The following is a 12,964-nucleotide window of genomic DNA, read 5'->3' as shown; positions in this document are numbered from 1 at the left end:
AAATGTTAATTGATTATCTTCACACGACAGACGATGACAGAAAAAAGACGATTAGAATAGGTCACATGAGACTTCTTCACAGGTGACCTAAAAATTACAGATTTTCCCTATGAACATTTTGAAATCCTGGAGACTGACCTTGCATGGGTGGTAATGGAGGTGGGTGTGGGGGTGGTGCCATTCCTGGCCCCCCTGGTGCCCCTGGGGCAGGCCCTGGTCCCTGCTGGGGTGGAACTCCAGGTGCAAACTGTCTCATCTGCTGGACAGGCATGCGTGGAGGAAAGCCTGGTTTTCCTTGCTGAGGTGGGCCTCCCTCCTGTGGGCCAAACATACGAGGCCACTGGTTAGGGTCACTGAAAAAGAACAATGCATTGATACAATTGGATCCACAAAATCTTTAGTTCAGTGTGCTTTACAAATTACAACTGACAGTTGCCTTACCTCTCATAGCTTTAGTCTATTATTTAGAACTGCCAGACCATATAACAAATACTAAAGCTAACCGGCAGTTGATTCCCACTCGCTCTTCCAGCAACTTTGATCAACGCTAGAGGCAAAATAACAGTTCTGTTGATTTATTTAGAACCTACATATTTCCTAATACTGAATTCAGTATTAATACTAAAATGTTCGCCAATGCTTTCAACTTTTTAAAACAGCATTGAAATAAGACAGATGACAAACCAGCTAAATATTTTAATGCTAAATGCTAAAGACAAATTGTTATATTATTATTATTATATATCCTGGGACATAAAGAACTTCTGTAACTAAAAAAGAAAACTATTGTTGATGTTAAAATCCTCAAACCTTGGGTGTTCCATCCTTGGGCGATATCCTTGCATCGGGAAGCCTGGTGGCCGCTGCATACCCTCCATACGTGGTGGCATACCTCCAGGTGGCATAGATCCTGGTGGCATACCTCCAGGTGGCATAGATCCTGGTGGCATACTCGATGGGGGCATAACTCCTTGTGGCAAACTGCCTGGTGGCATTCCTTCCATGCCACCTGGGTTGTCACGGCGATGCAGTATGGCCTGTTGCTGGGCTTGTCTTTGCTGTTCTTGTTTTTCCTACAGGAAAAAGTTCTCAGTTGGTTACACCACTAAAGGGGTAAACCCAAATCCAATTCTTCATCCGTCAAAAAATAACAAAGAAAATTTCTAAATAAACTAAAGCTTTACATAACTCTTAAATCAAATACTGATTAAATGAAGAAATAAAATTAACAACCTTTTCTTACTTGATAAACCTTTTATCAATAGGAGTTTTTTTAGTAAATATGGTAAACGTGTATGTGCAGTTTGCAAGTGAAATGTACAATATCCTCATTATATTTCCCATCAAATAAGTTAAAACAATTTTTAAAAAAATGAAACTTAAAGGAATCATATGTTCTTGACATTTGTTTGAATGGTGTGGATTCAAAACAATATCCATACAATGAGGATACGCAGAGTATTGATATATATATATATGTATAAGTAAGCATAAACTAAAGTGAAAGAAGCATCACCAGACTCGAGAGACCAGGCCAAAAACTTGTAAGGATTCAGTATGCTACAAATTTCTTTATAAGCTTCTGTTTGGAAACAATTCCCCAGATTCCTTATCTCTCATGTTGGATTTAAAATCCAAACCTTCTGCTAAATATGTCTAAACTCGCCTGTTCTGGATTCCAGGAGTGCATGCCAGAACCAAGAACGTTTTTCTGCGTATTGACCGAGGATTTCTTTTCCAGTACCTGTTTATAAAGAATGAAACCATAGAATTTTATCACTCGCTGGGGAATTCCAAAGACGTCACAATGGATACCTTTTATCTTTTATTTTCTTTTAAATTCCAAAATTTAAAGCATACTATCCCACAAATTTTTGCCTTTTTTTGTTCATGTATGTAAATTAACCTGAAAACAAATATTTGCCTTCTTTTTGTTGATGCAGACGGAAGACTAAAAACTATCCATTGGCCTCTGAATTTCCCCCGAGAGTGTAAGAAAGTTTTCCCCTGAACATATATGATACCATACTTCACAGAAAAGGGTGACCGAGAATAATTTCATACAAATACATTTTATTTTAACCGAGGCTTTTTATTTTCATATGATAATTTAATTGCTTTGGTAGGACATTGGAATTTTTTTCATAAAAAATCTCATTTAGTTTTCCCTTTTTATTTTGTGAGTATTTTTTATTTTAATTCCTTCTTTTCTTTTTCTTCTTTTTTTAAATCATTTTCATGAGATATAATTAATGTTGTAAAACATTTTCAACACTTTTCTCAACAGACTTAATCAAATTACTAAGTGACCAGTTATTATTATCTTCACAATTTGGCTTGGTCCCTTCAAGCATTCAAATTAGATAGTCAGAAGTAATAACCCAATAACAATGAAATTATTACATGTAAACAAAGGATATATTTTCACCCAGGCTTAGATAATGAAACGAAAGATTCAACTGGAACCAAAGATTGTGTGTTAATAGAAGACTTAAGCTTAGTTTTCTACAGATTTGTTTTTCACCTGCGATCAAGAAGCAAATAACAATGGAAACATCTCACCGACTTAAATGATGAAAATCTTTGCAAATGAAGCGAAGCATTTCAGATAGATATGCATGCTTTTTAGAAGTGATGATATTAATGATATAGCCTAACACCTCCCCATGGCTGTGGCAGCACTATTGAACGAGACCGTTGTTAGTGAAGACATTAGTCTTTTAGCTGTCTAAATAGTGACTAGGTGAGGAGGTGACTGAAGGTGAAACCTACAAACTAGGTGACAAACCTGATCAAGTAAGTCCTGTATCAGTAGGGGCTGGTCCTGCAGTAGTCGCACCTTAGACTGGGCAGTTGTTGTGGCTGTAGGAGTAGGGGGTCTCATTCCTGGCATACGCATCCCTGGGTGTCCTGGGGGGCCAGGAGGCTGGCCCTGCCCCTGGGTTCCCATCATACCTCCTTGAGGGCGAGGGCCCTGCATGTTACCCTGGTACATGGACGCAGCATTCTGCTGTTGACCCTGAAACTGCATTGCTTGTTCTGGCGTAACCCCCTCAGGAAGCGATGCTCTGGGCATCCTCATTATTGGTGTTCCTCCTGGTGAGGTCATCTCCATATGCTGCTGTTGATGGTCCATTGACTGTGGCGGCCCTTGTTGGGGTATACCCTGTGAAGTAAATGGCATTCGGGGTCCAGACATGCCTGTGGGGACCTTGTTGATCTGTTGATTAGCAGATGACTGGCCATACAGGATACTATTAGGGGTGGGCTGTAGAGTGGTCGCACCCCTGGGAGGCACTGGCATCATTGGCTGACCATATGTTCCCTGCATATACTGGTTGGTAGGGGTAATGGTGCCCCGAGGTGACCGCTGACCAGGGGGTTGTGTAGCAGACATAGGTGAAGGCTGGGACATGGCTCCAAAGGGAGACTGACTGTTGCCTGTGCTGCCTGTCACTGGGAGGGTAAATGGTGACTGGGTTCTTCCAGGAGGTCCATATGGGGACTGAGGCGCTGACGACGTGGCAGGGGGAGCACTAAATGGCGAGTGTGCTGCCGATGAAACAGGTGGAGAAAATGGAGATTGTACAGTTTGTGAGAAGGGTGATAACTGTCCTCCTAAACCAGACTGCTGGCTAAATGGTGATGGAACATTTGGTGTCCTTGGAGATGGGATGTTACTTTTAGGTGAAGGCAACACCTTTGGTGAGGGTAGGCTTGGTGTTCCTGGACTTTGTTGATGGAACTTGCCGCCTGTAGAAGAAGGTGAAGGTTGTGTGTGAGAGCCTGGATACACCTGAGCGATTTGATGTAAAGGTGATGGCATTCCTCCACTAAAGCTTTGACGGGACCCTAGTGGAATCCCAGCTTGCTCCATACCGGGTAAACCTGTGGGTGTTCCTGATGGTTTACCCAGAGATCCACTATCAGACTTCACCGAGTCGCGACGATCCAACTGTGGACGCATGTGATCAGGATTTTGTAGGATGGCAGCAATCTGACTCTTATTTTTATTTTTGTCTGCCTCAGGAATGGATGGCTTCTGGTCCAAAGGACCTGGTGTGCCATCCCCATTGCGTTCCTCCTGCTTTCTCTTAGAAAATTCAAGGAACTTAGCCTGGAAATTTACAGCTCCCATAGGTGGTACAGACTTCGGGCCCGATTCGCCTTTATCATCCTCCATTTTAATGGAGTCCTGGGTCTCGGTACCGTCCTTTTCCACAGATTTGTTTGATCTGGGGGCATCTATTTCACTTTTGACTTCTGATTCAGAATCCTCTGCCTTACTCTCCTCCACAAGATCATCCAGTATACTTTTCCCCTGGTCACCAAAGTCTAACTCGGGGTCAGCATACTTCAATATGTCAAATGATCCATCATTGTCTGAAATAAAAATATTATTTAGATATTTGTAGAAAAAATATTTTCTTGCATTATTTTTAGTTTATTTTCCTGTTTCTGCTTGGATATCACATATACCGCATTTTCCCTATTTAGAGCGCCTCCTCTAATAAGGGCGCCCCCCACATTTTTTGCTGGAAAAAATCAACTAATTTCATACAATTTTTGTGCCAGATTGCGACGATTTGTCTTTGCAGACGCTAAAAAATACTGTTTCACATCATTCTGATGCTTAACAGATATCCGATCAGCTTGTATAAGCACTAAATTTATTGCATTGGACGACTTAGGACATCTTTGCCAAGTGTTTACACATAGAAACAGTGAGAATGCCATGTTCAAAATAAAACGTGTCATTTTAATGCCCCACACCCGTGTATGGATGAAGACTAACTGGCAACAACATTTTAGCGATGTCTATACAGGTTTTATGAATACTTTCTGTATATCTATGATAAAAGTTTATGAAAAACAGGAATGTTATCATTTCTAAGCATTTTATTGTGTGCTCTTGTCGGTAATTCCCATCTGTCACAAAACGAAAGTAGCGATCGAAAGCACGGTCAGGGCTCGCGCTGTCAGTTGCCATTGGCGAATTTGAAATGCATTTGGCGATTTAAAAACTGCATTTGCGAAAGAAGAATTTTTTATGAATCCAATAATTAAAATTATCCTTCTACTACAGACGTTTCCATACGTGAAATTCACCAATCCTAGCCATACACAACACAGTGGGGCACTGGCTTGATAATTAAGTAAACAAAAGAGGTGTGAACACTCCCTGACCACCACCCAGGTCCTAATTAGCAGCCTGGGGCTGTTTCTAACTTGGCTAGGTAGTGTCACACGTGTGTATTACAACTGAAGTTAATCGGCCAATTGGCCACAACTAGGAAACAATGCTGGCCATTTAATATTTTTTGTGATTACAGCTAGTGAGCATTACATCAAAAACAAACACAGCTTACAACTGTAAATGATTTACTCACGTTTTTAATGTTTAATAGGCCTAAATGTCCCCCAAGTCACAAAGTTTTCTTTCTAACTATCGATAGTATGTGCATGTCAGTGAACTATTTTATTGTTAATCTCGTAGAAAAATATAGACAATATAAATTTATGATGTTATAATCTTTTACATGTAGCTGCGCTCTTCTGAGGCTTTGCCTTAAATTCATATTAATCATGTTTAAATGATTTTTTCCAGAACTTTTGTGCACAAATTTTTTGGAAAAAAAATATATAAAAAGAAAGATATTAATAGTAAATAAATTGAATTTCCAAGAAGTTTTTACCTTTTTCTTTCTCTATTTGTTCTATATTTAATTATTTTGATTGACTCTGTAACAGGTCTGACATTGTTTTTTTTTTAATTTAGTAGCTCTGTTGTGATAAAAATTAAGTAAATAAATTATTCCATTCAATTAAGCCCTGTATTTTTTTTTTAATTTCAATAAAGGATATATAAAAACATAAAGGTAATAGGATTGAAAATACATGTATATTTGGCATTGTTTCCCTTCTTCTAATCAATATAGAGGAAATTAAAAAAAATTCCCGCGAATTATAGATAGACATGCAACTAGCAAATTTCAATTGGCGAATCCAAATTTTGATCCAGAGCTAGCCCTGACGGTCCGCCAATTTGTGTACGCATGGTAAACAAACAGGCTAGCATGGAATGCCAAAATTCCATGAAACAGACATATTTAACCAATGTTTAATACTTCTGGTTCATACATTTCTTCATAAATATGTAATTTCAATACTTACTTGACTTCGAAACGCAAGTTGGTTATAGTAAAAAGCATAATGACTATAGTCCGTTTCAGAAAAAAACATCTAAAAATGGTCTCAAATAAAGGAGCCCCCCTTGGCCATTTACCCGCGCCCGGCGCCCTCATTAGGGAAAATACGGTATTTATATTCATCTCAAAAAGTCAAAATATATGTACGATCAATTATTATCAAACACATCGGATATAGACATTAGGTCAATGCTATTACAACAGTTTTAAGAAAAGCAGGTATATCTTACCTAACAAATCACTGATATTTTCGTCTTCTGTATCTTGTTTCTCATCTTCTGATGACATCACTTGTTTCTGTGTCTTTGGCAGCGCTGTCCGTCCTCCTGCCTCGTCAGTTTTTCCTGGCAACACGTCCTTGGGCTCATGTTTAACTGTTGGTGGTTGAACTTGGGGTATTTCTGTAGGAACAGGATGGCCTTGACCCTGTGGCCTGTTAGGGTCAAAGGGCATTTTTGGTAGGTCACCAGCTGGATTGAACTGGTCAAAACTAGGACCAGGCTGAGCTCCTGGAGTGGTAGGCTGTGGTTTACCTGGGTTAGGCTGCCGCATACGCTCCTGGACCAACTGAAGTAACTGAAGTAACAATATAGACAACACATAGAAATGTGATTGTAAAATTGAAACTTTAAGCATTCCATCATTTCATAGTGCTATGGCTTACACTATAAAATTGAAATTGAGATAGCATTATATTGATGTTTCTATCATGGAGAATTTATTTGGAAACAGGTTTAGAGGTGATGATCTAAAACAACATAAACAGCAGCTACTAAAGCAGTCACTTACATGTGGTTTGAATCCTGCATGCTGCCCAGCGACTGGAGACATCTGAGGAGACGAGCCCCTTGGTGAAAACTGGTTGTGTGGGGACAAAGGTCCTGGGGGGCGGGGCTGTCTCATGGCCCCTGGGACACCAGGTCGTACATCAAATTGACCTCGCATGTACATGTCCATATCTACAGAATAACATTTTATAATTGTGAAACATCAAATCTGAATAGGTTTTTTTCCCATACATCTTACAAGAGATTTTAAACTGTTTTCCTGACTAGAATTTTAAAGATCCTAATTAGACAAGATAAGATTTAGATACTGCAACCAAAGGAACACGAGGGTAACATAACCTCACCACCATGCCCACCTCCTACTTTTCTGTATTAACATATTATAGAGTTATAGCAGGTAGGTATTGATTGTGACGTCACATGTTTGCGAGCATAATGTCACAGAAATTTAGGTAAATTTTGCTCAAAACAAAGGTGTCACAATGGATACCTTACTCGCAAGGGAGTTAACTCTGTAATATGGAATAACCTGGAGACTTAAAATCAACACTGGGCTCTTGTGTGTTCAGTAAACTGTAGTCCCTGCTGACAAGATTATTGTGTGCCCTGTGATATCTGGCCATATTATGTACCTGGAGGTCTGAAGTGCCTTGGCTGTGGAGGTCTCACCACCTGCTGGCTTTGGGACCACCTCTCTATCCCAGGACTTGGACCTCCAGGACCAGGGAAGCGTGGTGGCCCTTCCTCAGGCGAGAAACCACCTGCACCACCTGACAGGTTGTCATAGCAATACATTAATATAATATGTTATTCCATCAACAATGTTACCATTTCCTTAACAAGCAAATTGTGGGCAGTTTGGCCAGGCTGTACAAACTTTTCAGAAAGAACCAACTTAAAATTTACATTGTAAAAATCAAAGGTGCACTTTTGTAGCAATGCATACATTGATAGAAATCTAAAACACCTTCATTTCATTATTGAATATTTTTTACCTCAAGTTCTGAACCTCTGCCATTTCTGTTCCTATCCTTTCGCTCACACTGACATGATACTCCCCCTGTTATTCAAAAGTATGACTCAACAAAGACATAGACAATTGAATGATAAAGTTATAAACCTTACCTGAACGGGGAGAGGGAAGGCCACCAGGGGGCGCACCTTCCTCTGACATCTGTTTGTTAATCATTTCCATCTTCTTTTGCTGTCGTTTCTTTGTCTGTTCAGCAAGGATGTCTCTCAGCTGCTGTGGGTGAATGTCCCTGTGTTTGTCCATGACTCCGCCGCCACCCTACACAAGGGAAACAACTCTAACTGAACTCTAATTGGACCAGTATAAAAGGCAGTAAACTCTTACACCTTTGAAGATTTTCTATTTCCTCATCATATACTTACTGTTTCAACCAATCTTTTTTAATCATAGTTCCAATTATTTTATCGTTGACATTTTCCATGAAATGTTAAACATTTAACTTAAATTGCAGTGTAACTTATATTTTTTAGCAAAATAAAAAGTAAGACTCTAATATAACTTGTCACATAAATGAGGATATTTATGTAAAGAGAACAGCATGGGAGTAAGAGCAGGGGAACTGTTAGGTGCAGATCACAGTAGGTAGAGATCTTCCTGAACAGGACATACACATTCAGTTATACAACATACCACACCTTTCAGTCAGTTTCAAAATCTTTCAAAGCTCAATTTCCCACAAATATTATTCTCAATAAAATCTTCATTTAATTTTAAATGATAATGCCAAATTAGCCAAATTATTTTGTTTTAATATCAATCTCACATGCCTTAACTTGAATGATAGGAGTTAAAGTAAAATTAGTCTGAAGTATAAATATTTCATTTTGTTCTGTTATGTCAAACTAGAAATATTTGTAAGACAAATCACACTGTCATCTCCATATGAAATCAGGACAAGACAGAATAGGATGCAATATTTAACAGGACAGGAGGGATATGGACAACACTAAGTGTCCCTCATTTAAGATGTTTGCATGAAAATTTGTAACTGTCATGATGATTAAATATAAATTTCAGAGCAAATTAATATGAGGCAAGAGATTTGTAGGGCTTAATATGAAAATATGAACCAAATTTGAAATAAAGTATCTAAATAGTAATTTATCTGCCTATCTGATCAGTAGATCATAAATGCCATACCATGCATAATAATCTGATTAAAGATATTAACAAGAGGCCTAAGGGCCTTAACCATCATCTGACTACCTTGGCAATAATCATATAGGAAATTAATTAGATAAAGGGTCATGGTAGCCATCTGCGATTTGGGATCAACCAGAGATGTAACAACACTTTGTCGGGACCATGTCAGGATCATTTCATGCAAGTTTCAGCCAAAAAGCACCGGTAGAACTTGAGAAGAAGTTCAAAATGTGTTTTCAAGATGGGGGCTGTGGCAGCCATCTTGGATTTCAGATTGACCCGAAAAATAACAACACTTTGTCGGGATCATTTCAGGATCATTTCATGCAAGTTTCAGCCAAATCGCAACGGTAGAACTTGACAGAAGAAGTTCAAAATGTGTTTTCAAAATGGCGGCTGTGGCAGCCATCTTGGATTTCGGATCGACCCGAAAAAAACACAACACTTTGTCAGGACCATGTCAGGATCATTTCATGCAAGTTTCAGTCAAATCGCACTGGTAGAACTTGAGAAGAAGTTCAAAATGTGAAAAGTTAACGCATGGCGCACGGCGGACGACAACGGACAAACATGACGACTATACGTCATCTTGACCCTTTGGGTCAGATGACCTAAAAACATAAATACCCCTAAAAATTTCTTAAGAACACTTTTATGATACAAACATATGTAAACTTCTGTATATCAAAGCAGGATGGTTTAAGCATTGGAAAAACTCTATGTCCAACCTAACTTCAAGGTGAGAACAGAGATTGACATCAGACTTTTAAGTCAGCAACAGAATCGTCATACGGGACATGTAAAAGAATTTCAGTCCCTCAATAAATGTGAAACTACTTGACTGTAAAGTCTCAATGCTTTATAAAGCAGGTGATGAAATCCAGCAACAATCTCCCCGAAATGTAGGTCAAAGGTCAAAATATAGGTTATAGTGACCTGTTTTGATATCCGACACACCACTGAGGTTTATCCTCAATACCAATTTGCAGTTCCATAACCTTACATTACTTCATAGTATACAACCTTTATGTATTCATTGCTGTGGCTCCTTATTTTGCCTTGCATTAAGCTCAATAATACCTACCTCTAAACCAAAGCAAGTTTATGTTCCTCAATCTTATTGAAGAATAAATACAGTAAGGATTAAGCAAATTTGACAAAAAGGTACAGTTAATGTACCAAAAAACTAAGAAAATTTATAATTCTTGTTTGTTCAGCTTTAGAAAACATGCTTCTTGACACACTCTAAATAAATAATCCATTATGAAGCACAACCTTCACTCTCAATTTACTGTACTGCATTACAGTACTACTATCTGTACAAAACTCCACATATATTCACATAGCAACCAAACGACAGTCCTAGCAACAGACTGAGCGGTGCATGCAGAAGACTGCATGGTTGACACGCTGAAGGCTTCTAACAATCAATTCATAAGCATTTCACCATGTCTTGATTTGCTGGGTTAATATATTGTGTGCAATTTTCTAAACTAAAGTTAAATGATATGGCTAACTCCAAGGCGACAAAAATGAAAATCAAAACATGGTTTCATTCTTTGACATCAAAATTTGTCCTGCTTGACACTCAAGCCTGTTAAAACCAACAAAACAATGCAAGAACAAAACAAACAAAAAAAGAACAAAAAGTCAAAATAAAAGATGGTCATCTCCTAAACTTACCAAATAATTGTGCTTAAGTGTGGAAAACATTCCGGAGAAAGGGAATTGTGCGTGGCGTCTACTGGCAGCAGCGAACATCTGCTGTAACTATGGTAACAATGAGGTCAAAGGTGAGAGCAGCACACTAGGTTAAACTTAAACAGAAGTTCTGGTGAGTTACACACGAAAAAAAAAGAGAGAGAGGAAAAATAAAACACCACAGAACACAAAAAGCTAATCAAATTAAAACAGACTGTCAACTCAAATAGATTGATTAGCAAAAGAAGCATTTTATTGTAGTGGATACAACATCTCATATGATTCAACTTTTTTTTTTATAATTTGCAATCATTTTGTGGATACAAAAGACCCATATATTTATGAACTTCTTTCATAAAGGAGTTCTATCAAGCTTCAGTCGTTTGTCAGATTGGCATATTGATGTAACTTTATATTTACTATCTTCACATAGAATATGAAGCATCAAAGTAGTCTGAATGATAACAGAATCCTAGGATTCTGTTCCTTTTTCCTTTTGTTATTTTTTTTCTAAATTAGAGATGATGTATCCAGAATTAAGCTATGACTGCAACTTGCTGACATCAGTATAATCACTACAGCAAGTAAAACACTATGTTCTACCACTGATTCTACACAAAAACTTCTTTTGTAACATACAAAGAATTATAAATACTGCTAATTCATACAAAACTGAAAAACTTAAAAACATAATTTATTTAAAAATGGATTTGAAAATGAAAATAAATGCAATTCATAAATTTAATTGCACAAAACCAGCAAAAGTATCACATGACCAAAACATGCAGTCAAATTCATTCACTGATTATACCTTAAGCAAATTGCAGTCAAACATTACAACACAAATACAAAGTGGTATAATTGACATAATAAATATCTTATTACAAGAAAGATTGTAAATTGTTCTTGTGACTTCAGGATTTCCTCAAATTCCAAAAACAAATAAAAAAAAAGTTTTCTTTTTGAAAAAAAAAAATCTATTTTTTTGTCTTTGATTTGCATAACCAATACAAACAATCTTTTTTATGGAACAATTTACAATTTTACCTGGTGTTAATACTACAACACTATCAGAATCTACATGTAAATGTGCAGGACTATATCAATGCCACATCAGCACTCGGCTAAATGTGCACGGTTAAAGGTGCAAACACAATCAGGTGATACAATATACCAATGTTAACCACAGGTGCTAATACTTAAGCATTCAGATTTCTATCAGCTTTACTATATCATCATTTTTTAAAAACATTATTTCAGAGTTCATTTTGAAGGATCTGGAACTGACCTATCTAAATAATTTTATATCCTATTTGATATTGTTCGGATACAGGAACAAGGCACTACTCCGAATTATTGAATCATGTTTTCATTTTTTAGACACATTACAAAAATAATACATTTACTCCAAATTATTGTATCATAAGACATATTCATTCTTTGGCTGCCAATTTTTATCTCAGCACAAACACTTTAAACACAGCTTTAAGTTTTTCTTAGGAGACTATGATAACCCAAAACCATGAATCAGGTACCTACCATCATAGAAATATTACTGTTTCAATGAAATTTTGACAGATTCTCTGGCTGAAACAGAACACTGACAGCGATATAGATATTTTGAACCTGATTAGTAGCAATTTAATCCACATGACGGGTACATCAATCGATTGTTAACAGATGTAAATTTAACAAAAAATACGAAATATTAAAGTGTTAGATTTCCAGTGACTATTGCAGTTGGTTTAATATGTTATGAACAGTGGACTCCGGTTAATGCGGACACATTCTTTCCCTACCAATATGGTCTTGTTTGTCTAGTAAATGCTTTATTTGTCAAATGATTACTAAACAGAGGGGCGATGCTCACTGTTAAAAGCTCTAAACAAATAACTAAAATAACTACAAATCAAAAATAATTTTGAACATTTTGGATTAAAATTACAAAAGTCAGACAACAGAAGTACCCTCATCCCACGAAAAAAAACCCTGAATGGAACGAGATACGAGAGACAGGACATAGGTAAGCATTCCATTTCAGACATATATTATTATTGTCATTTAACATTGTATATGCTGTGTAAAAATGT

General features: G+C 37.4%; 1 protein-coding gene across 10 annotated transcripts in view; it reads right to left on the bottom strand.

Annotated features, from left to right (window-relative positions):
- The window catches only part of LOC138320617 (histone-lysine N-methyltransferase 2C-like), a 90,111-nt gene that overhangs the window by 40,781 nt on the left and 36,366 nt on the right, over nucleotides 1-12,964 (bottom strand). For 7 of the 10 annotated variants that reach the window (XM_069263718.1, XM_069263720.1, XM_069263725.1 and 4 more), the window contains 9 exons: nucleotides 10,857-10,943; nucleotides 8,123-8,288; nucleotides 7,630-7,767; nucleotides 6,999-7,168; nucleotides 6,440-6,785; nucleotides 2,789-4,383; nucleotides 1,667-1,744; nucleotides 811-1,073; nucleotides 139-353 (listed from right to left, as the gene is read on the bottom strand). In XM_069263718.1, coding sequence (XP_069119819.1) covers nucleotides 139-353; nucleotides 811-1,073; nucleotides 1,667-1,744; nucleotides 2,789-4,383; nucleotides 6,440-6,785; nucleotides 6,999-7,168; nucleotides 7,630-7,767; nucleotides 8,123-8,288; nucleotides 10,857-10,943 — 3,058 coding nt within the window. The remainder of the gene's footprint in view (nucleotides 1-138; nucleotides 354-810; nucleotides 1,074-1,666; nucleotides 1,745-2,788; nucleotides 4,384-6,439; nucleotides 6,786-6,998; nucleotides 7,169-7,629; nucleotides 7,768-8,122; nucleotides 8,289-10,856; nucleotides 10,944-12,964) is intronic. The other 3 variants (XM_069263723.1, XM_069263726.1, XM_069263724.1) reach the window with 3 other exon arrangements.

The sequence above is a fragment of the Argopecten irradians genome, chromosome 4, assembly GCF_041381155.1.
Source record: "Argopecten irradians isolate NY chromosome 4, Ai_NY, whole genome shotgun sequence".
Classification (NCBI taxonomy): domain Eukaryota; kingdom Metazoa; phylum Mollusca; class Bivalvia; order Pectinida; family Pectinidae; genus Argopecten; species Argopecten irradians.
Note: the sequence above shows the minus strand (reverse complement) of the source record. Positions and strands in the feature narration are given on the sequence as shown.